The 25,657-nt window shown below is 39.7% G+C and overlaps 2 protein-coding genes across 7 annotated transcripts in view; one reads left to right on the forward strand and one right to left on the reverse strand.

Moving 5' to 3' along the window:
- mib1 (MIB E3 ubiquitin protein ligase 1) overlaps positions 1 to 5,348 on the reverse strand; it is a 57,140-nt gene extending 51,792 nt beyond the window's left edge. For all 6 annotated transcript variants that reach the window (XM_030402580.1, XM_030402578.1, XM_030402577.1 and 3 more), the window contains exons 1-2: positions 4,424 to 5,348; positions 3,281 to 3,452 (exon numbers count right to left, since the gene is read on the reverse strand). In XM_030402580.1, coding sequence (XP_030258440.1) covers positions 3,281 to 3,452; positions 4,424 to 4,652 — 401 coding nt within the window. In that variant the 5' untranslated portion in view covers positions 4,653 to 5,348. The remainder of the gene's footprint in view (positions 1 to 3,280; positions 3,453 to 4,423) is intronic.
- Positions 5,349 to 7,062: 1,714 nt separating this feature from the next.
- On the forward strand, positions 7,063 to 24,363 carry abhd3 (abhydrolase domain containing 3, phospholipase). The gene is made up of 9 exons (XM_030403318.1): positions 7,063 to 7,409; positions 10,259 to 10,422; positions 13,712 to 13,894; positions 16,464 to 16,509; positions 20,029 to 20,141; positions 20,717 to 20,890; positions 21,644 to 21,692; positions 21,784 to 21,949; positions 22,090 to 24,363. Exons 1-9 carry the CDS (start codon positions 7,248 to 7,250, stop codon positions 22,269 to 22,271), a joined length of 1,239 nt encoding a protein of 412 aa, XP_030259178.1. The 5' UTR covers positions 7,063 to 7,247; the 3' UTR covers positions 22,272 to 24,363.
- The last annotated feature ends 1,294 nt before the right edge of the window (positions 24,364 to 25,657 follow it).

The following is a 25,657-nucleotide window of genomic DNA, read 5'->3' on the forward strand; positions in this document are numbered from 1 at the left end:
TTTGCTGCATGACTTTTCTGCAGTCATGGTGTAAATTACTTTCAGCAAATGGGACATGGCTTCAGATGAAAAATCTCACTGTGGGCATTGGGCCTTAACAGGATCTAATCTGCTGTACCAACCATGCAGCCCCTGACAATCATTATAACTGACTCAGCTTTGGGCCACTGATGTTTAACAACAGCAACACAAATCAAGCCAGAAACATTTGACAGAGTTTTGAGCAACACAACGTTACTGACCATCTCACACTGGTCGATGCATGGCGATGAGGTTTTATAAAAGTCAAAATAAGTATTTTTACTGCATTTAGGAATGCCACTTTTATTTAAGTTAAATTCAAGAAACACGTTGTGTTTAACTGACTGGCAGGTGTCAATTCTGCAGTAGCTCAGCATTCACACCTTAGTGACAATTCCTTTCCTTTTCATCCACACCCAAGAATCATGCCATTGGGAATGCAAATGAAAAACCAGTGGTAAGGAAGGCAAATTCATTTTATTATTTTACATTAGGATATCACTAGAAAGCTGTAAGCTGCAGTCTAATCTCCATCGTAGCTACAGGCCTAACTAATGAAAAGGAAATAGCAAATAAAACACCCAGCTGAGCTCTAACCATCAAACAACAATGTGAGCTTCAGTGGTAGACATGGCAGCTGGACAGTGCAGGTCTAACCAATGCAAACAGCTTGAGGCCTCTAACCACTCCCTCTTCAGCAGTTAGCGACAAAGTCTAATGTGGTGTAACAAAACACCCCACCACGCTGTCGGAGCAGTGTGGGCTGGGGAGACCTCCAGCACCCATTGTGCATTATGCAATGTCTGTCTTGGGGGAATAAAGTCGTACTCAGTTGAAAAGGCTGCCAGCTGTTGGGCCATGTGTTCAGTTACTAAACTATAGTGTTTGGCTGAAATAGGCCTGAAATGGATGGAGCATCATCACAGTACTGACAGTCTATGTGATAACACAATCAAATGCAACTTGTGGAATTTAGTGGGTGTGCATATTTGCTAAATGAGTCCAAATGATGCATTCAAAGTTTTGTAGCAAATCAGGGATTTATTTGATGGCGTGTTTGCCTACAATACATGAGCTACCCTAATCTCCATGTAGAGCATCTCTGCGTGCTCAGGGTAAAGCTGCCTTCAACATCTTGATTTAATCTTGTCCCTACATGAATTAATTGGTAGCAATGTTTTTGCTTTCCACACACCACACCTGAAACATTGTTTCCACTCGCAACTTTTGGTATTTTTTTGCCATAAAACCTGTGGAGACCTGATACATCACATACACCCACTGTTACTCACACACACAGAACCTCATGTAGGATTATTGGTATAGTGTACGAATCCCTTATATTAGATAATCACTGAATCACTGATCATGCCCTAGTTTGAAGTTCGCCCAAACTGCAAAGGCTTCTGCGACAACCTCCAACAAAAAACAAACAGTTTTAGGGCTGCACAATATGACACAAATTAATACTGCAATTATTTTGAGAGATACAGAGATTGCAATAGAATTCATGATTAGTGGGAATGATGAGTTTTGCACCACAACTTTAAATTATTCCTGAAACAATGTCAAAATGATGTTGAGTTGACATTTCATGGGTCTGCCCCGAACAAACATCTGGAGATATACAGGCCAGTATATCTCTGTAGCACTTAATGATACCTTTAAAATGGCAACTTCTGCAATTTGGATGTTGCATTTAACTACGCTGCAATCTCGATAATATTACAATCAATTGTGCAGCTCTATAGAGTGCTGCAGGAATGATCCATTCTTTAAGGCTAACACTGAAGTTGGCATCACACTGGTTCCCATGAAAAAAAGTACAAAGCTTACCTTAGGCTATAAATGAAATACAGTACATTGCGGTCACATGACTTCAATGTCAACACAAAATGCTTCCAACTAGTACACTATACTATACACATATTACCTTAAATTAATCAATCTACTGTTGTAAAGTAAGAGTTAGAATAGTTTGCAACTGAAGTCAACAGGTTAAGATGGACAGGTAAGTAGATGAGCCTCCTTGATTGGCATGATGACATCCAATGTCCCAGCGGCTTTGGTCTCATTTAACCACTTGTTAGCATCCACCATTTTAAAAGATATGTAAATGCTTTAAAATTCACAAGTAGATTTTTACTGACCTATTTTTTGTTGTAGAACAAAACATGAAAAAATCTCCACAGACCTTATTTTAGGCATCCAAACAAAATCCTAATTAAAAAAACAATTGTGTTCAAGATGAGGGTATCAGAAGTGCGAAAGGTGCCAACTTATTTCTGGGTTTTAGGACTCTTTCCTGCGGCACTCTAATCTGTTTTCAAATAAACTTCTAATCAACTTAATTAATGCTAGTAAGTCTTGCTGACAATGCTAATACTGGAGGAGGCTTCACAGTAAACCCACATCTTACAGCAAAAACCCTTGCACACTAAAATGCGTTAATTATAAAAAGAAACATACAGTAAGTGCTGTGGTGTGTGGTAGTTTTAAACATCGACGACAACAAATAAAGAGCAAAAGAGAAAACAATTGGGCTCCCACTGTGATAATGCCATCTGAGTGAAACAATGACTGCAGGCAAATAGGTATAAATAATAAAGCAACATTTGGCACAGGGGATTGCTGTAACACTATGTTGAGAGTGAATGAAGTGAAAACACTCGGGTGTACAAGTCTTGTGTAACACTTTGGTACTATAACATTATGTTTAGTAACTTCTGGGACAGTTATTATGCACTTATAAGTATGTTATATTCAACAAAAAGCTGCCTTGCATTGTAATAAAAGTTTTCATCATTTCTGTTCAACAAATGTGATTGCAATTTTTTTCTGCAGTCAAAGCACTAAATTCTTAGCTGCAAAGTAGACCATATAATCAATATGCACTTTATGTTTTATGAGCATGCAGCATTCTGATGACATAAATTTAAAAACATTCAAAGAAATCAGGGAAATCTGCTCAAATGAAATATATAAATGGGAGGCACTGCAATAAAGTAATTCTTAAAACGAGGCTGAGTTGTTGCCTGGCAACTGAGGGCTGGGAGCACAGAGATAGATCCTGAGGCAGGGTGCACAACAGACTTCTCAAATGTCACACACACATAAAGCCAAACTAAGGGAGTAAAAGGCCAGACCAACCAATCACAATGATGCGCCGGGATTACCTGGCTACCTTGTGTCCATTTCATTGTTGATGGGTCTATGGTGAGGCTTCATCATAGTAAATGTTGTTGCTGGGTTAACTAACCTTTCACTGCCCGGGGTGGTGATCCTGTAGAACCGGTGTCTCAGGTGATGCTTGTCTCCATGGTAACAGGTTGTGCAGAGGTCGTAATTGGTGCACTCAGCACATTTCCAGCGAATACCAATGATGGGCTGTTGACGGCAGGTGTCACACATGGTTCCATCATGCTTGATGCCTGAAGGGGGGGGGGGGGGGGGCAAAATGAGTCAAAATTAATAAATTGTGATAGTACTGTGTGATACCATATGTACATCTTAAGACTACTGGGATAACTTTTCAGCATTTTGCCACAACAATATGAAAACTATATGAGAGAAAAACCACTAATTCTACATGCAAGCAGAACTCCATATATTTATGTCATAGTCTGTCATCAGTTTATTCACTTGGAACCTTGTTGAGTTGTTGATAATATCCATACCTTTTTTAATGGTTTTACTTATCCTACACTTTAATATAAAAACAGATTGACTAATTGGGGCTCTATGGCCTCTAATTACTTTCTTTTCACAAAAACAATTACAGAAAACTTGACTGCTCCTCATCCCACTGAGGCATCCTCAGATGGATGCAGAACTGAAAGGAGCCTGTCAGTGGGATTCTTGCAAAAAAAAAAAAAGAATTGGATCAGCATGTATTGCTATGACAAGTACAGAGAGATCAAGCTAAACAAACTCATCCTACTGGCATACTAGATAATGAACGAGATTTCTTGCTTCTCTCAATGTGCAAGTTAGAGTCACACGCTGTGCTGACATATTCTTGACTCTGAACGTACATCTCCCACATCTTATTTGGATAGCTTGTGAACAGAGCTGACTGTGACATACATCTGTACAGACAGGATGTATTCAAATACTCATCTTTTTTTATACAAAGTCAGGCGGACGCTGTCTGCCTTCAACACACGGAATTAACTAACGTGCTGCATCCTAGTTTCACTTTATTAACCTGTATTACCATCAACCTAAGCGGTAGAGACTTAGCGTTATTACTTGTTGACAAATCAAGCCCATCCCTGTACCCACAACAAAGGCCAATACACGGACCTCTATTATACTGTGCATAACTCGGCTGCATTTGAAAACGCTTGTTTTAACCGAGTCTGAAAGTGCTGGCAAACAAACCCAGCTGATGTGAAGTTACCTGTTGGAGCACTGTCTAGTATCCTCACGTCGTAGGCTCCGGAACAACGGTAGTTAGCAGCCGTCCCATTATCCCAGACAACCACCACCTCCTCTGGACTTTCGAAACTCCTGACGGTGCCAACATGACCCTCTCCACCATCCTGCTTGCCCCACTTCCAGTCAGGTCCGCGGACGACTCTCGCTCCTACTCCTTCCATCATGGCTCGGTTATTCCTGCCGGTGGTCATTTAAGAAAAGGATCTCGCAAATGCCACAGGAATTAGTTAGTTAGCTGGCAAGCTAGCACTCTTTGCTAGCCGGATATCGATGCGCTGGAGGACAGTTTCCAAATCCAAGTGCAAGCAAGTCCTAACAGGAAAGGGACTGGAACAAACCCTCAAAGCCTAGCCTGCTAGCTGAGTTAGCTACCTCAGGAGGCTGTTGGAGCCTCTCACAAAAACTATTCCGACAAGCTAGTGTTAACTGCAAGCAAGTGCCTCTTCAGTGTCGCCTCAGAGTTTAAGAAACCAATTACCCTAAGAGCCTATTAAGTAGCCACATTGCTATCTTAGCCAGATCTCAGTGCTCAGCAGGCTGGCTCTCTCCTCCACTCCACACACAAGAATGCCACCTCTTCAACTTAGCAAGCTAGCGAGACGAGTTGCTAGCTATCGAAATGCTAGCAAGATAAACCTCTCCTGGCTAGCAAGTCCTTCTCGCTGAGGCAAATGTAGTCCTTAGGTGGGTTGTTTATTCTTGTGATTGTTGTCCGTGGCGGTGAAAATCCATCCAAGATGCCCCCTTTGTCAACCAGTGATGGTTCCCTGGAGTCAACTCAGAATAAACGCGTCGCCATTATTGTCAATCATCGTTCAGACCTCAGACGAGCAACAACTAGCCACGGAGGTAAACGACAAAGCCCGAAGACTAGAGGCTTGGAAAACAAGCACGAGTCCAGCCCACGACGCGCATGCGCATATGCACTGTTGAAGATTCAGATAATTTAAGTGAATGTATATATATATGAATAAACAAATAATAATAAAATATATATCTCAGTGTATTAAGCAACGTGATGATTTTGATGATGATTTTTTAAATTAAAATGTTTTCACTTTTCTCATCAGAACAATACTTTAATCCAACACACACCTTGTAATTGTTAGAACTGAAAAGTAATAAGTAACCAAGTGAACACATCAGCTCATTAAACATCATAAATTAATCAATATTTGAGTCACAACAAACAGTATTGGTAACTTTGTGGAACTAAATATAAAACACCTTTATTAAAATATTCACAATTAGATGATATCCACGGAGAGGAAACGGCAAAGGCTACCAGCTGGCATTGTTGTATGGAATCAAACATTTTTTTTGTCATTTAAAGACAATGTAATTAATCATACTGAATATAGTTATCAATTGGCATGTTGAATAATCATTAAATTGACCATAACTAACAACTTGCTAAGTTGATGTCTGACATTTATCTTGTATTCATAATTTTAACTCTGTTATAATGTTTTTCAAATTGCATCTGACTCAAAACATATTTACGATATAAACTACCTGGGAACCCGGATTAGAATAGCCCACTAAGAGCCCCAGGGGTGAAAATGTCCAGTGCGCCCCTTTTGAACTCATTGTGAGTGTATTAACCAGAAATGTATCCAGCCAAAGGTACAATTTTAAGCACAACATGAGCTGAAATATAAAAAGGCCTTCAAGGATAAGTTTTTACCTAAAGATAGAAATACAGTAATCAGCTACTGACTGTCATGCTGATGGAAAGTTTTGCCCAAAGACACCATGTTCACAGTGAGGTAATTACTTTTGGTAATTTAAAAAATGAAAATGTCTTTGTTGGGACTGTATGCACTACTAAAGACCATAGGAGCTTGAAGGCATCACTTATACCTTATTTTATGGGCCGCTCTTGACAAGGTGGCTGTCCCCCAAAATATAAGTGCTGTCTTTGTAGTTGTGCATATAGTCTTAATGCACACATTTTCTCTTAAAGGTGCACTATGTAGTTTTTGGGGAAGACATTTTAATCCGAACAGAGTGATCTTCATTTGTTTTGTACACCTGAAATAAAGAAACCCATAAAGAAATAATAGTGTTCATGATTGAATAAACAAACATGATAAAGAACAACACATTTTCAAACTGTTTTACTTTGCTTGTATTTGGCAGACCCTGCAGCCTTCCGGGGACCTATTTTTTTTTTTTTAAACAGCTTGTTTATTTAGTTATGTAAAATATATATATGGATAAGTATTATTTCCTCAGTAATATTGTAAGTATTACAATTCTGAGATTGAATTTCCTCTCCAAGACTACATAATGCCCCCCTCTAATTAAATTACCATGAACTGATTGCAACACGGTAAACATGGAGTCTTGTGGGACTGTATTCCCAGGGGCGGTTGCCTGTTTTCCAGTTTGGCAATCCAGTTTGATCCTGGAGTGAGCTTCTACTGCAGGAAAATCATTTTTTCAGAAGCTGAAGGTGCTCAATGATGCTGCCTTTTGCATAAACCTACTTTGGCTGTAAACATCCCAGTGAAAGGAGGCTTCCAGTGCTGCAGCTCCGCATGGTGCACTTCACCTGTGCTGACTGCAGGGGGCGACTGACGGACGGACGGACTGACTGACTTGCTGACTGACTGTGAGATAGCCGGTCAAAGAGCGCCACCGCTCGCTCACACGTATATCTCCCCCACATCACCAGCTCCCCTTGACTGTCTCCTTCACAGTGGGCTCGCAGGCAGACACAGCTGACTTTGAACCGAGCCGGCCGCTGTGCTTACAGTAGGGGTGACACCAGGGACCTTGCAATGATCTCGCTGGACTTCAACTTCAACATCTTGACAAGGGACCTGTCGCATTATCTGGAGAATCAAGTGAAAGTCGGGCTGTTCGGTTCGGGTGTGGGACTGTCTCTGGTGCTGGGCTTTAGCGCAGCGTACACCTGCTACTACTTGCTTTCAGTAGCGAAGGTAAGACCCGTGGACGTGTGTAATGGGTTAACACTATCGTGAAGGGACTGCAGTTTTCCTTAGAGCTCTTTTTTTTTTTTTCTATTTTGCGTGATTATTTTTTTCATGGAGGGGGCATCATCACTGCCATGCGTGTAACCGACCGGTGCGTTCACTGATGGAGGCTTCGATTATAGGCTGCATCTATCCACCGGCGGGGCTAACGTTACACCGCCCGCACATGTGGGGAGGATGTCAGGCAGCCGGACTCACATATTTTAATCAGCATATTAACCGTCAATTAATATTATCCAAACCACACCTATGTGCTGCACTTATGTAACCACATTAAAATCAATCCAAAGCCGGACAGTTACAGTTGGACGTCCGTGTCGGCTAAGCTAGGCTAACATAACTGTATGTTAGCTAAAAATGCCGGTTAGGATGTAATGCACGAGACCCACTGTGTTAATGATTTTATTTATTATTTAATAATTAATGTCCCATTGGCTGTTTTAAAAAAAAATCATGTATGGGTGTCATTATAATGTTAATACAAGAGAAATATAAGTTAGAACGTTAAAAGAGGCTTGAAAAGAGCACTGAATGCAACATTTTACCATCTGAACTTAAAGGTGCACTATGTAGTTTTGGGGAAAACATTTAATCAAAAGAGAAAGATCTTGATTGATGCATTTTTGTATGCTTTCAATAAACCATATAACATCTGATCATTTTCAGGACTGAATAAACAAACAACAAATGAAGGACAACGCAATTTCACACTGTTTTACATTGTTTACATGTGGCGGACCCTGCCACCTTTCAAACTTCAAACATTGTTCTCTGAGAACAGCTTGTTTATTCAGTTTGGAGAAAAAAAAATATTTTTGAGTTTGTGTTCTAACATAATCAATACTGTAAATATTAAAATTCTGAGTTTGAATTTTTTTTCTCCCAAAAACTATGCAGGGCCCCTTTAAAGGTGCTGTATGTAGTTTTGGAAAAGAAAGTCTAAAAAAAATCATAAAGTTCATATTTATGATGGTAATACAAACCCAGAAATGTTTATTTGATACATTTCCATGACGGATTAAACAAGCCAAAGTTGGCTAGAAGGTCCTTGCAAATATAAAGAAAGTTATAGAGCCGAAACGATTACTCGAGTAACTCGAATAATTCGATTACAAAAGATGGTCAAAGCAAAATCTCTGCCTCGAGGCTTCGTTTGATTCCTATCACCCGCGTTATGTGGCCTGCTTAGGTCAGGGATCATTTTTCCACACAGACTATTATTGCAGACACACACCCATACGTTCAGAATTGAGTTAGCGCGATTGCGGAGAGCCATGAAACGGTCCGTAAAATTCAAAGAATGTCCAAAGTTTGGGATTATTTCATACTTAAAAAAAAAGATAACAAAGTGCAATGTGTCTACTGCAAACCAGAACTGGCATACCACAACAGCACGTCCCCAATGATTCAACATCTGAACCGAAAGCATCCAGTTGTTAACACCAGCTCACCAAGCATCGCCAACACAAGTTACGTAAACATTGATGTTAGCTAATTTAACGTAGCCTACCATCACTAGTTAAAACGTATGGTATTTAGAGACTGTAACCTGATGTTGGTATGACTAGACATCATGTTAAGAAGTGGAAACTAATTTGTGTTAAATTTCAAGAGAGTAATAGCCTACACCAAATAACTCCTTTCCACACACACTCATCTCGTCTCTCTCACTCTCCCTCATGCACACGTGCGCACATAAACAAACACACACTCTTACTCCTGGTGTTAGGAATAGTTAGAATAAATAGTATGTTTTTCTCCAAAATAAAAGCCAATTGCTTGGTCTTTTTAACAGGCCTGTCATTTTTATTATGCATTATTTGGTATTGTTGTTCAATAATGAAAAATTGTTTTTTATTAGATTACTCGATTAATCGATGGGATAATCGGTAGAATACTTGATTCAAAAATATTCTATAGCTGCAGCCCTATTAAACAGAGAAATTGTGCGTGTCAGTTTAGTCAAATGAAGATGAGATTTTTCTCTTCTTTTTAAAATTTCTGCCTTGAAAACTACATAGTGCACCTTTAAACAGTGCAAATTTGAGTGCCATTCTCAACTCGTCAAAAACAGACACTTTGGGATTATAGGATGGATCGGCTGCCATCCCTTAGCGTCAGTTTTTGATAAATTGGGAGTGAGACTCCCAATTTATCTTTTCATTATGCAGGGCTATTGCCTTCTTATTAATCGAATTTTAAACACTAAAAAATAACCTAAATGTTGGCGTTCATCTCAGTTACAGGCTTGCTGTCAAGTTCATTTGCAAAAACAGATACAAGCCATTCTTAAGTGCATTAACCAACAACAGTTTGGTTGATTTTCCCTGGAGTGCACAGTAAAAACAACATGATTTATGAAAAGGAAACTATTTCAGACATTTTATCGCAAAAAACAAAAACACCAGTTTAACTGACATTCCCTGGAGTGCACACAAACATTTTTATTATTTTTTTGCAAATCAGCCCTTCCAGTCCAGTTTTAATCCTGTATTACAAGTGAAATCTTCTCTATTTTAAGTGTCTGTCGTACATTTAATGTTCTAGGATCATCAGAAGATTAAGACTTGATGTTAAGTTTAGAGACAATGCAACAAGTTAGGAAAGGATTAAAATTTATTTGATTCTTTATTTTACAACAGATGACAAAATGAAACATAGCTTGGAGCTAAAAAATAAATAATTAAAACATTTTTCACCGATGGATCTGCTGTCATATTGAATAAGAAACCCTGAGGGGAAAAAAGAAGCCACTTTTCTGACTGTGCCAAATTTCATTCACCTGTGTTTTGCAGAAGCCACAGCTCATATCTGGGGGTAAGAAGTTCTGCCAGTTTCTGAGAGAGCAATGTCCCGTAGTGTCAGAGACCTACTACCCCACCTTTTGGTGCTGGGAGAGCCGCATCCAGACCCTGCTGAGACCCTTTGTCACAGCCAAACCTGGGGTCGTCTACAGAAAGTAAGTCTTCACCGTGACTAACATACTAATTATGCATCACAAAAATTGCTTTTCTTTTCCTCAAACTCAGAATTTATCGCTCTTTGCAAGTAGACACGCTGGTAAAAATGTTCATTTGAACCTAACAGTGTAAGTCGAAGAGGTTATATCTGGAAAAAATGTGAAACTTTGACATAGTTACAATAAATAAACATTTAATTTAAGAGCTTTGTTGTTTAGAAATTCTACTGTAATTAAATAGCACTGCAGAATTTTCCATTCCCACAGAGAAAAGCTTTTATAGCAAAACTTCAAAACTAGCTTTAGCACAGGAAAAATGCCATTGACTATTTCTTGATGTCTTTTTTTCCAATTTCACAACTGGAAACAAATCCCAGTTTTGTTCTTAGCCAAGACTCAAAAGCTCAGGGGAGAAAGAGATCTTTTGTGGCACAGTGCTGGCTCAGGCCGCCCTGCCTGCGCCTTTATAATGTACATTCTGTTGAAGATTAATTGGCGCTGCATTCCTGCCCCCTGTGCACATAAAGGAGATTACAATTCATCAAGAGAGGCTTATTTTTCATTTATACTGTTTATTACCTATTTGTTCATATTCTATTGTCACGTAATCTGTTTCATGTATTCTGATTTATCCTCATTTCAGTGACCATGCTATTTGGCTTGATGTACTGTAAATGTGTGTATAAAATATGAAATATATTATGTGATGTGATGGTGCTTTATTTGTCAGCTAGGAGAGGGAAAAAAAAACAATCAGCTTCTCTAATTATGACTTTGCCACTTCACCCCTAAAAGCTGCACTATGCAACTTTTTGCAGAAGCTAACATGAGTTTTAGATTTAGGCTACTTCACAGCCATATATTTACAAATTTTGTTGATGAACATTATAGCAAAAAAAGCTTGTATTTTAACTTATGGAGGGAACAAAAAGATTGTAGAAGTTCTACATTTCAAGAATATAGGACTTAAAAACAAAAGTTTCTAAAAAAGTGCACAAATAATATAAAAACTGTTAAAGTTAAACCCCAAACTTAACATAAAAAATTGAATTGATTTATTTGGACAGATATTGTCGTTGAAAGGATGCACAATAAATATCAGGCCGATATTGGCAAACATATGTTATTTGCTATTTATCGGTATCTGTGAAATTCTAGCTGATAAAAATAACCCTTACTTTGAAGCCTAAATAATTTCACTGATTTAAGAAGCGTAGCGTTTACCAGCTCTCAGTAGGTGGATGTTTGCACCTTGACAGTTGGTTTGCAATCTGCCAGAAAACATGAGGATGAAAAAGTAGGGGAAGAAGACAAAGGAGAAGAAGGGTAGAGCCATGCAGTGTAGACAAGAGAACCAAACATGTTGGCGTGAACTATTTTTACAGTTTCAGGGGAAAACAACACCATGAAATCCGTAACAGAAGTTTCACAAGGATCCAGAGAGGAGGGATATTGATATTGAAAATGTTATTAGAGCTTTGCAATATTAAATCATGTGTCTTTGCTTACTACATCCTAACCTCAGGTGATGAACTTCTTTTAAATATACAAAAATGTCAGACTATCGGTTATTTTATTGTTGTTTGCCATGAGAAGCAGGTCATTATCAGTTATCAGTATCACCTGAAAGAAATCCATATTGTACACCCCTAGTTTTTTTGTGTATTTTCTCCAGAGGTGGCAAAAGTACGCACAGCAGAAGTAAAGACACGACTTCCTCACTTCAGTAAATGTAAAAAAGTTCAGACTCTTCAATGTACACAAGTATAAGAGTAAAAAGTGTCCCTCTGAAGGACATCTCTACCGGCCATTTTTCTGTATAGCTAATTAAAGTTAACGTCATATTGATATGATTCAAAGACTATTCAATTTAATGGTAGAACCTGTAGGATTTGCCCGAGCTGTTCGTAAACAAACCAGAAGGAATAAGTCTCGTTCTAAGAACGTCAAATACTAACATTTTGGGTTAATAAAGTTTGTTAGTAATTAATAATTATCAATCAATATCAAATGCATTAAAACTAAACCTATCTCTGATTTTATTGAAACACTTGATCAAAAGCTGAAAGATTGATGATATAGGTATAGTTGTTTTTAATCCTTTAGCTAAATGATTAGCTAATTATTTTACCCATCCCAAGGACATTCACAAAGCCTCTGCTCTTAAAAACTTCCTTTGTCAAGGAGACAAATATTCCCACAACCCACAGCTGTCTGTTATCAAAACGTGGCACGACTGATGTCACATTCACTGTATTATCACATTATCTCTGGGGACAACAGGACACCACCCATAATAAAGTTACGCAAGGTTGACCCAAGGAAGGACACTGTGAAAACCATCCTTTTTGTCATTGGCTGTCTGGGTGAAATTCCACTCATCTCGTTGTCCGAGCGGAGGATTAGCGCCAGGTGCCCTCCAGCGTTGCGCGCTGGTCACTCTGGATTGGCCCTCGCAGACATTAAAGTCTAGCCTTAGGTGTATATTTCATGGCGGTTCTGTAATTTCATGCTGATGTCTTTACTGCCAGCCCAGCCAAGTCGGCTGGTTGGCTCACTGACACAGTGTGCAGTGCAGGTTTTAAAATGCACTAGCGCGGGGAGTGGATGACCTCATCTGCCAGGCTAGGGTTGTATAGCCCAGAAATTGATTGATCATAAAAGCCCACTGGTGCAATGCCCTCCCTCCTTATCTTAACTTGCTGCATTTTGTAAAGAGCGCTGACAAGATGATCACAAGGGAAATGAGGCGGCTGTCAGTGATCGTTCTTCCCACGTATCAAATTCCCCTTTGGCAGAGCTTGTGATGGATACAATGAAGTGCTCACGTTACCTGGAACTGAACAAAAAGTATTCATTTTGTGGAGTGTTTTAAACAGCATTTATTGAGCGATCATATGTACATTTCACCAAAGGTTAATGTTACTTTCGGTACTTTTTCTCACTTATATAAGTGTTCCTGTAAGCTTTCAAGGTATAAGATGATTTATTTGTTTATTAGACAACACAGGGTTGCATAACGAAATGAAAGTTTGCTCACGTTTTCATGCTGCACATATTACAGAACATGTATACAGTTATTGATATACAAATATGCGTAAACATGTTGTGCATCTTTTCAATCGGCGTCAGGGTGTATGTAAGCAGCAGCAACAAGACGGTGATGATGATGTGGTCGGCATCTACATATCAAAAGTGAAATGAGACGAGTGAATAGATATGAAGAGATAAAGATGGAGGATAATGTTCAGACCCGTTGCTGAGTTGCGTGTCCCGCTCGTCTCTGCAGTGAGCTTATTAAGGCAGCAGATGGAGGACAGATCTCTTTGGATTGGTTTGACAACGATGACAGCTTCTCTCATCCCGACCCCGCCACCAGGCCGACGGTCCTGCTTCTCCCCGGTCTGACCGGCACCAGCCGAGAGTCCTACATCCTGCACATGGTCCAACAGAGCCGGGATCTGGGCTATAGGTGGGTGGTCTTGGACAGAGATGCTGGCAGAGGTCCAGCGCTGAGTAACACGCACTCAGGGCACTAAATCACGTAACTGACACACTCTGTGCCTTATGTTCTAATTTGCAATCATCTAGCGTACAGTTATGCTGTCCATTCAACCTCAGCTAACCATATTGACTGAAAGGTAAAACCCACTTCTGTAGCATTTTTTAGAACTTTTATATAATAGACGCAGGAGTGACAAGAGCCTGGGGTTATTTCAGGTGAAGTGCACAATTAAAGTGGTGGGCTAAGCTGTGTGTCAAGAGCTGCTTTTGTAAATAGCCAAACGTAGCACAGGCTTGAAGAGTTGCACAGGGAGGCAGTTTTTTTCTCCCCCTTCCTTTCTCCCTCTGCAATAGGCCCTTTCACTGTGCACTCATTCTTTCACCCAGATTTGGGAAGGCATGGGAAGAGAGCCGGCAAACTCAGCATCTTCCACCCCTCACCCCTGTCCGTGTAGCTTAATGAATTACAGCTTATCCCGGTAGAAGCTTTTGCAGCTTAGCCCAGACCAGCTTCCGAGTGTATGCTGCAGTGTGTGTTTGAGCACCCTCCCCACACACACACACCTCCCTGCACCTACCCGTCCTCTTGCCCAACACCCTGTCCAGCTCTGCCCCGCTGCTGGGTTACACCGATACAAACAGCAGGTCTGACTCCATCAGATAATAGATGACTGGCGGAAGATATGAAGCAAGGAGGGACACTGATGCCTTTGCTCTGCAGTATAGACAGAGTGCTCTTCACACAGCTGTGCCTCTCTCTGCACACCTCACCAAGTAAGGAACATTTGTTTAAAGGAATTTGGGGCATTGTGTTCCTTTGAACATGCAAAGTCAGCAACTTGTAGTGACAACAACAAATAAACAAGTGTAAGTGCACCGAATCTTCTAAATGTTCTTCCTTGTACAAAGCTGCATTATACGTCTGTATGTATGTTCTCTGTATTTTCATCATTTATTAACCTGCCAGTTATTGAGGTATATAGATGCCCATCACAGTTTCCCAGAGCTGCAAGTGGACATTGAAATAGCAGGTTTGTCCGACCATCAGTCGATAGTCGATGCTACTTAATTCTGTTGATTAACTGATCCATTCATTGACAGTTTTCGCTCTTCTTGAATTTTGTCCAGTTAGAATCAATAGATTAGGGTGAGGATTTTTTTCCTGGGTTATAGGTTAGAATCAGACAAGTTCAAATATTAGTCACTAAAAATAAAGATGTCAGTGTTAAACAAAAAATACCTTTTGAAGCTTCAGCAATAACCAACAAAAGATAGAAATTCAGCTTGTTAAAGAGTTTAGTTCCTCAAATCTGTTAAATCTGAGTTAACCCTCCTGCCAACCAACAGAGTTAAGGATCTGTGGTAATATTATTGGTTCTCTTCGATTAATTTGGAAACCCTCTTCCCAAAGAATCTCTCAAAAAGAAAATAAACCTAACATCTCCGATGCACTCTCTTTGCTAAACTTTTTGACTGCAAATTAGCAACCTTCTCCCATACTGCAGCTGGCCCAGCTCTTCTGCCAACATTCCCACAGGACAAACAGCTTCAGTCTGAGGCAGCATTGTTTCTAGTGATGCTGACAAAAAATGCTACATTGCCTACCTGCAACAGACTTTTAATCATATACAGTCTATCTAAGCTTCACCCATGTGAAAATGTTGCTTTTCATATGTATGAGCAACCACGCCAAGGCAAACACGGGCAAAGGCCACACAGCACAGTTACCTCCAGTACTAGTCAGTTGGTTGTCTTTGTGCACACGTGATCGGTGTCTGGAAGTGCAGCTGCGGGCCACCGTTTAGCCATCTGTGTCGTCTTAGAAGGGCTGGGTTTGTTTTTTTGTAGGAAATGCGCCTAGCGAGTACAAGTAGGACTGAGAGGAGAGGTTAAAATCCTGCGAGAACGGCAGATCCTACATTTGATTTTGATGATTGAAATTGCGAGCTCTTTTAGATGAATTATTGATTTTGAGTAAATAACTTAGTCCATAAAATGTCACCAAAATTATTGTTTTATCAGACCAACAGTGGAAAACTCAAGCATATTGCCTTTATAATTAACAAAGACTACAATAACTAGAACGTTTTTACACTTAAGATGCTAGAACTAATGGATTTATGGCAGAGGTTGTAGTGTGTAGGATTTAGGGGGATTTAGGCTCATTAACGCAATATGATATTCATGATTACATTTTCACTAGTCACCTGAAACCTTAGAATGAGCCTTTAACATCAACAGAGGGAGCAGGTCCTCATCCACAGAGTCCGCAATGTTGCACCAGTACGTTCCTACAGTAGCCCAGGACAGACAAACAAAACACCCGAGACGCCTTATTTAATTTTTCTCCTGCACACTTTAAATACAGGCTGAGACGAGGAGTATTCAGTTGGTTGGAATCCACAGCCTACTGCCACTAAATCCTCCACACTGGTCCTTTAAATGCTTTACATCCCCATTACAATTAACACATGAAGTTGTCAAAGGAATCTTTTCAGAGGCTAATATTTGATGAGTATATGTTTTGTGTATTTCAGATGCGTGGTGTTCAACAACAGAGGGGTGTCTGGTGAAATGCTGCTGGTAAGAATCGAGCGTGTTACTACTCCATCGTCCTCTGTTATTTAATTCCTTCATTTGTCTTGTCCCAATTCAGAAATGTGTATACAAGACAGCTGTTTAGGACAGTTGTTCTTTTCATGCGTCAGCCGGCACAGAGCATGTCTGATCCACACGTGTCACAGAGCCCACAGGGAGCCTGACCTGACGCTGCACAGACAATGTTGTTGCACAGCAGGGATTAAGTTGCAGGCAGATACCGTATTTTAATGCCCATCCACAGAAATATGACCTCGCCGAGCACGTGCCGTTCCGACACCCGGCCTTATCTGTCCTCTTACACCCGGGTATATTTAGCCAAATGAATGGACCCGGGCTCTCATAGTGCTTGGCGTGTTCTAAGTTTCCTCCCTCCCTGTCTGTACATTTGGAACAGAGGCACTTTCTTTATGGGTGACTGTATCACCCTGATCTAATCATGCCATCACTACGATACAGAGATCTCATCTGAAGCACAAATGGCTTTTCATTACTGGCAGGGGTTGCCCACAATCAATCTAATGTTCCTGTCGCTGGGTGTAAATCTGAATCAGTGGCTGATCTGTGTCCTGCTGTATTCACAAATAAGGGGGGTAAAAGCGACAGTAAAGCGACAGTAAAGCAAAAATGTCACCCAGTTTGATTTAAACATGTATTCTAGGTCATATCCAGAATTCAGTTGGCTCAGCTGCCCTCAGACAAAAGTGTAAACCCTGTAACCTTGGCACTGTATCAAGTGGTGGTGGTAAGGAGCAAGTTTTCTCCCTCATTTCAGCTGGGATTTGTGCTATATTAGATGCAAACAATTTAGCATTTTTTACGCTCCTGTGAGCGTTTTCTCTGTGCCCAGTTAGTGTGAATATTGCCCATTGTTTAAATTGGACAGCGCTGTAGAATGACCCGATGAGTGAAAGATGCCCCCCGCCTCAAAGACCGTCCAAAGTGCCAGTGCCCTATTTCTAAACCTCGTAAAAAGCCTATTACATGACACTTCCCTGTAGAGTTCTAGCTTTGCAGTGCAGGAGTCTTATTCTCCTCTAATATTTCCACCCAGCTCTTGGTATTTTATTTTTCGTATTTATACGTTACAATTCAATGTGTAAGTATTGCCTTTTCACTGCAAAGTCTAAAACGTGTGCATGCCTATTAGAGGAACCATGAGAGGGCAGAAAAACAGGAATTCACTTCGCCTGAGTTGAATCTTAATGATGCGCCTTAAAGAGCTTAAGAGTCAACAGCATCCTGAGAAACTGGACGTGTTAAGTAGGTTCCTTGGAGTTTGAGCCGGTTTGTTTTGTAATGTTAGGTAACCTGCACTGCCTGGCTGTTTCAACAACATGTTCATCTATGTGATAGCCAGAAATACTTTTTAAAAAAAACAGATGATTTGATAGCTTTGGCCTTTAGCTGTGATAAGGGGAATTATTTTTAATATGCAGTAGGTTATAGAAATAAAAGTAAATCTTCTGTTCACACTCTTACACAGTAATAAAGTGTGGACTCACTTCTGGAGTCCAATGTATGTCAGGAGAGATGCTTTACACTCATGGCAGTGCATAAATGATTTGCCAAAAAGGCACAGCATAGTCATAAAATTGTGTAGTTTCTGTTTGTATTTCAAAGATGATGTAGTGAATCGTGTTGACTGTTTCATGCCTGTTTTATAAAATCACAGTTTTTATTTTCTGTTTTAAGTGTTCTGAAACTATCGATTATTTACATTTAAAATATTCAGACGCTTGTTTTGTCAATAAATTGACTAAAAGTGAAAAATGCCTGTTAAAGATTACCAAAGTATATCGAAATAGTTGCAGGTTTATCTTCTGTATATCAGAAAATGTATTAACTTATCGTTTTAGCTAAAGTGTGATTTGCCTCCTGTATCGTGTTGGTTGATCTCACTGTCAGAGCATCTTGCATTTATGTACAGCACCAGCTGATATCAACAATTGATCTTCCCTTAAGATGGAAAATACCATGACCTGAGACTGGCTCGTGTGCAGCCCAACAGTGGTAGAATCTATAGGTGAACTTCCTTTGCTGCTATCTCTCCCTCTTACACAACAAAGGTCCTGATGTAGCCCCGGATCACCATGTCTCTTTCATGATCATGTGTCAGGTCCTCATGTCCACATGTGTTTTAGCTACTGTCTGTGTCATGGCTGTGTGTCTCACACCTGTCTACTGTATAGTATGCTGTATTTGCCGAGGATTTACTTAACTATATTTGTTTGTTTAGTGACATTGTTGTGGAAATTCTGAGATGTAACTTCTTGACAATCAGAGTAACGAGACACGAGTATTGTTCACAGTATTGTCTAAAGGTTACTTTCATTATGTGTGTACCGCAAAAAAATGCTGTAAGCAAATTTCGTAAGCTCCTTATCTCGTCTCTCTGTACTGTTGATACTTTCTCCAGTCAGGACTTTCTCACTGTCTGTGCTGATCTTTCTGACTGTTGCAAATTAGCAACCTCCTCCCATACTCCTACCGGCCCAGCTCGTTCCTTCTGCCAACATTCCCACAGGACAAAAAGCTTCAATCAGAAGCAGCATTGTTTCTTGTGTTGCTGACAAAAATGCTATATTTCCTATCCTGAACAGACTTTTAATCATACATAGTCCATGTAAGCCTCACCCAAGAGAAAATGTTCATATCTACGAGCAGCCATGCCAAGGCAAACATGGGCAAAAGCTGCACAGCACATAACATAAATGAAATGAATAAATAATTGTTTATGATACGTACAATTTGACTCACAACATTCTCCCAATAGAGTCCAAACACTTATTGATAATCATAATTTAGTGCAGTATTTACAACATACTACATGTACAACATATTACAACAACATCATAGTTGTCACAGCTGTACTGATACTGTAGTGTATAATCACTTCATATCTGGGCTCCAGGTGCGACTATTTTGGTTACAAATGCGCTCAAAAATCTGTCAAGTGCAACTTAACATTTCCATCAGTCCATTGTTTTCATTTGCTGTTTATTTTTTAAACAATCAAGGTCATTGCCATTTGTTTTTGCTTGTGCTGTGATGTAAATGTAGAAAAAACATTCAATTTGCACCTTTATTTCTGTCAACAATCATTTAGATAATATTATGTTAAGAAATTGAATTAAAATGTGTTGGTGCGTGCACCTAGATGAAAACGTAAGTCTGGACACCTGAATTCTCACAAGATGTTTGCAACCTTTTAACTGGTTTTTCCTCTAATTTGAGCACCCAGAGAAAGTGGTAAGGTATTGTAGCTGTAACTTGTACGTTTATACAAAAGTGAAGATGGTTTATACCTGACAAAAGAAACAATTGTCCATATTTTTTATCAACAGAAATTACATAAATACCATGTATATTTCAGCATTTTAGCTTAAAATTAAAAGAATTAACTTTATTCACCTTACCATTTTTTCACATTGAGTTTTTTTTTAACAAACAGAGAGAAGCAGTAATAAAAGACTGACGGCACTGTCTTCCTGTCCCACACAGACGCCGAGGACCTACTGTGCAGCTAACACAGAGGATCTAGAGACTGTTATTGATCACATCCAGAGGGCTCATGAAGCTGCTCCTATCATGGCTGCTGGAGTATCAATGGGCGGGTAATAAAGCCACTCACTACCGCTTGACCCCATATATAACATAGTCCAACATTAGTAAATGACACAGAGCTCAATCACATTTACTCATTTAGCTTTAGGTACCAGAAGGATAAGTGAGGCAAAAGATGTCATGTTAATAAGTCAAACTATCTCTGTGTGCAGCAGACAGTCTGTTTTTTTTTTGTTAAATGTTAAACTCATACATTTCATATTGATTAAAACTGAAAATACTCAAAATTATAGTTTAACATTGGAGATAAAATGAGATCTAGAGTCCTTCTGGAGGCTCAGTATGTATCTTGGCATCCAAGCGATCTATATCTGGACTGTTGTTTATGTTTTTTGTTTATTAAAGATAAAATTGCGATCGAGCAATGGCTTTTTTATCCAGAATCTGCTATAGTCCATGCTTCAACATGGTTCCAGTCACTCAGTGCGGCATAAAGAAGGTGGTTTTTTTTACTGCACAGCACTAATCCCATGTAGTGAAGGATTGGTCAGAAATGGAACATGTCCCAATCCCTGTTTTTTTTCCCCCATCTGTCCCTTCCTCTCACCCTCTTTTCGTAATTCAGGATGATGCTGGCCAACTACTTGGGGCGAAAGGGCCGGGAGACCTGTCTGAAAGGGGTCGTAGTCTTCTCAGCGGGCTGGGATGTGTTTGAGTGCACCGCTTCACTGGAAAAGCCCCTGGACCGTTTCCTCTTCAACTCCTACCTCACCAGCTGCCTACAAGCCTCCGTGCACAGGTCAGCAGGGGACAGAGAGGGATTAACACGCCACTAACCCACTGCTAGTTCTGAACGTTGAAAACTGTGTTCATCGTCTATATGTTGATCAAGTATTTCTTTATTTTTTAGTTCCAGGCCAACAATACTGTTGTATATTTGTTTGTTAGATGAAGTACAAAACATGTTTAAAAAAAAGCCCGGGGTTGAAAAATTGCGGCAAGTTTACGAGCTAATTGGAAATCTTTGGAATCAACAAGAAATACCAGGAATTTCAAACTTACCATTGAACGTTAATTTGTCAAATATTTACAATGTGAAAAGTCTCATGTGGTGAGTTAGCTAATGGGGAATGTTACTTTGAAAATTCCAACTGGAGTTCACATTGAAAAACTGAAAAAAATTAAGCGTAATTGATTTAATTCCTTAATTAGCAAACTTTACTACACTACCTTTAAATACCTTTGAGTTTTCCGCAGTTGGACCATACAACGTTGGTTTACCGCCACAATATATACACTTGAATTGTCTTAAAGATTAACTCAGAAATGTTGTGGGAAATTTACAACCCCTAAAAAATGTTTTAGCAATAATAACACTGTCAATATACTGTATTACTGTCTGTGATATACATTAACAGTATTGCATTTGTAGTTTGAAAGCTTGATTGTTGTTTCATTACATTGTAACAACCTTGTCAGCAGTTCTGAGGGACATTTTTGGACGCAAATCATTCCACCACAGTGACAGTTTTATTTTTAATCTCCCCTGCAGACACAGACCAGTGCTTGAAAAGTGTTACGACATCGATCATGTCATGAAGGTCGGGATTATTTTCACTGACACACTGCCATAAATTCTAATCTAATTAAACAAAGTGGCCAACATTTAATCACTTTATACGGCCCCTACAGGCGCGGACCATTCGAGAGTTTGACGAGAGGTTCACCTCCATAATGTTTGGCTATCCTACCAATGATGACTACTACCACGATGCCAGTCCTGTCCACAGGCTCAAATCTGTGCAGGTGCCAATGCTGTGTCTGAACGCTGCTGATGATGTTTTTTCCCCATCTCATGGTGAGTTCAACACAGTAATTTAGGGATGAAAACATCAGGGAAACTGATTAATGGTTTTAGAGAACATGCTTATATGATGGCATGTAGAATAAGAATCTAGTCCACAGAGAAGAAAACAGGACCTGTTGTTTCCTTTGCAGCCATTCCAGTGGAGGCAGTGAAGCAGAATCCCAACCTGGCCCTGCTCATCACCTGTCATGGCGGCCATATTGGTTTCCTCGAGGGCCTGTGGCCTCGACAGAGCACGTACATGGACCGAGTCTTCAAACAGTTTGCTAAAGCCGTCATCGAACAAGGCAGCCGACTCACGGACCTCTCCTGATAAGAGAACTTGACAAAGTGTTCCTCTAGTTTTACTTACTTACTTCCTCTCTCTTATTCCTTTCATCTTTCTTTCCTTCCTTCCTTTATTTCATTTTCACCATCCATCTTTCCTCTCTGCATTCCATCCTATTCTCATTCAATTTCTAAGTCCATTCTTCCTGATTTCCTTCCTCTGACCTGTTTTCCTCTTTCATCCTTTGCCCTTCATTCCTCCTTACCGGATTCCATCCACCCTTTCTTTCTTTCCTCTTTACCTAATCCTATCCTGCCTATTTCCTTCCTTCCATTCACATTTTTAAATATTTTCCCTACATCCTTCCGTCCTATTCTTCCTCCTGCCACAAGCAAAAAAAACTTTTTTTCTCATTTCAAAAGGCACATCTTAATGAATGCAGCATTTGTGTTGCATTCAATTCTCGTTAATTTATTACGTACAGTAAACAGGTCATTGTATGTAATCTAGAGCTGAATAATATGCTTCTTAAAAAAAGAACAAGCATAGCTGTTCATGTCATTGTTGAAAAGCTGAATTTGTGCCCATCTTGTTTAGTTGCATTAGCTAGCTATGACAAAAAAAAACCTGCTATTACCTTGTGCAATTATTTTGTTTTTAAGTTAACACACGTACTGTACATGAAAATCCAATCATGTTTGCTCATGAAGCATCTTTAAGTACTCATGTCAGTAGGATTTTAGCCCTCAGGGATTGACTTTGTTTACTCATATGTCTATCCTTCCTGTGTAATTTTGTTTTATCAATCATTCTCCTTTAATTTGTATTTTCCTTGTTTAAAGGTAGATGTTATTTATCAGTTGACATTTGGTTGTATATTTTCTTTTAACGTAATAGTTTGATGTTATGGTAAATACAACTATCTGCTGTCTTACAGAGAGTTAGATCAGTAGATTGATCCCATTGAAGTTACAGTCATCACCTGATTAGCTTAGCGTAGCTTAGCTAAGCTTATCTTAGTTTAGCATGGAAACTGGAAGCAGGGGAAACCGCTAGCTTGGATCCGAAGGTCATAAAATCCACCTTTATTTAAAAAAATCTTTGGACAGAACCAAACTAGCTTTCCCACCCCCTGCATCCAGTCTTTATGCTAAGCTAAGCTGCTGCAGACATGAGAGTGGTATCAGTTGTCTGGTCTTTCTCTTGGCACGAAAGCAAATTAGCATATTTGCAAAAATGTCAAACTACTCCTTCCTTAACCATCTGCATGCACTTTTACTTTCACACATTCTACCTTTACGCACACCAAATAGTTCTACAAATGTATTATATAGAGAATAACTCATAAATGACAAGGAATGTGAAACTGCACTATTTTAGTTGATACTATCAAGCCTCTAATTCCTTCATGCAAGGCACATCATTTCATTTGATATATGAAAGTATATCCTAAAAGGCTGAACAGAGCAGTATATGAACTCGGGGAGGTTTTCTTTGTGGGAAAGTCGGTCATTATATGATGTAAGTAAGTCTGAGGGTGCTAGATACAGTGATGTGAATGAAGTAACGCACATGGGAAGACAGAGAGTGTAAATACATTCGAAGTGGTGGATGTTGCTTTACGAGATTGCATAGTATCGTTAATGGAACCTGGCTGTCGGTCCTGGTGTGTTCTCTGCTTCGCCAACAATGATCATGGGGCTGGCTACCGTGTATGAGTTGGCATCGATGAAACAGTCAGACCTGTTCAACGGCCAGGCTTTCAGTAATGCACTGCATGAGGGATCTTGACTTCCTGTTCCTGTGGAATTTTGGTGTCTGTCTGTTCTGCCAAGTGTCCATCGAAGTAGCATGTGTCTCATCTGCGTCATCATGTCCTGAACCTTAACATCACCTGGTAATCTGTAGCACAAGGACATGTTTGTTTGTTTGTTTGTTTGTTTTCATAGGCTGCTGCATTTTATTTTGTACACTACATGAAAAGAAAATTAAAAAAAACCAATCTGTTTAACATGTGCAGCAATAAGATTTTAAATTTTAAAAAATGTCTCTATAGTGTAAGTACCAGTATATGCACATTATCAACATGCGTGTAATATGCTGTATTTAATAAATTATTAAACACATTCTAGATCGGTTTGTGTGTACTGTCTCTGGTGCTTCTGCACGTAATTCATCTTCTCAACAGAGTATATTGGATTGCTCAGCTGACCATGCACCGCAGGCTAGAAAAACTCTGAAAAGACTGCGGTTTCCGTTTGTCAGCAATTCTCCCTCTGTCTTTCTTGTTTTTTACTTGCAATACAACATAAAGACACATGGCAATGCATAAGACAGGAGGGGGAAATAGACTCAAACAGAATAAAATAATAAACAGCATTAACATTATTATAGATTATAATTCCTAAAAAGTTTCAACGCTGTGTTTATTTACCAAAAACAATTGTTTATCATTTGAACATTAAATATCTTGTCTTCTGTATTCAATTGAATATAGGTTGGAAAGAATGTAGTTTTTAATTGTTAGCGTCTGAACCCTTTTCCACTTCACTTTTTGGAATTGGGGTCATAGTGTCCACTGGTCACCCTCAGCGCAGTAGGATGTGGCTGCTCGGTTGCAGGTTTGGCACCCTTTAGAACAGCCTTGTGGCTACATATTGATAGTACCCAGAGTGCTGTGTCAGTCACGTGAGGTGTCAGGCTCACGCTCGACTCCACCCTGGCTCACAGACCACCGGCCCTTAAGTCAAGACGTTCTACAGTCTTACGAGTGGAGCTGGCTTTACCACTTGACCAGTGTGTCGTTGCAGGGTCACGCTCCCTCCTCCCCGCTCACGTCACAGTATTGGATTTTGGTCGCTGGAATTGACTCACTCCACACTCACAGGCTTAGCTGCTGATAGGATATGCATTTGCTGCAGTAGTGAGTGTGATCCACCCAAAGGCAAACCGTAATCCCCCAGCACTCCATTTATCTTCACCCCAACCCCCCAATAAGCCCGCAGACAGATGAGCTTTGGTTTTTAGCTAGATGGTTTATAGAAGCCTGAGAGTAATTAGAGTAGACTGCCCAGGCAGGATGAGTAATTTACTGTTGCTTACCATCTATGAGAATTGATATTATGTAGGCAGGAATCCCTCTGTTGTTAATGCTGATATTTCTGCTCATGTGAGACCGTACTCTGCATAATTCCACATAGTTACAGATAAGGAACCAAACAATGTTCTGAGATGGAATAAAGGACGTCTCACAGTCATACATTTAATCATTCCAGTGTTTCAAAGTAGTTTAATATTAAGTACAGCATTGCCTCAGGGCTGAATGAATGAATGGAAAAAAAAGAACTCTCATGAGACACTTTCTCTTTTTTTTCCTTTGAAGGGATTTGTTGAGATATCATCTAAAAGATCAAATCGAACAATGAAGTCGG

The sequence above is a fragment of the Sparus aurata genome, chromosome 21, assembly GCF_900880675.1.
Source record: "Sparus aurata chromosome 21, fSpaAur1.1, whole genome shotgun sequence".
NCBI lineage: Eukaryota > Metazoa > Chordata > Actinopteri > Spariformes > Sparidae > Sparus > Sparus aurata.

Coding starts and splice junctions, on each gene's coding strand:
- abhd3 (XM_030403318.1), top strand. CDS start 7,248: ATGATCTCGCTGGACTTCAACTTCAACATCTTGACAAGGGACCTGTCG. Junction 16,510..20,028: donor TGTCTGGTGAAATGCTGCTG/GTAAGAATCGAG, acceptor TGTCCCACACAG/ACGCCGAGGACCTACTGTGC. Junction 20,142..20,716: donor GCTGGAGTATCAATGGGCGG/GTAATAAAGCCA, acceptor TTCGTAATTCAG/GATGATGCTGGCCAACTACT.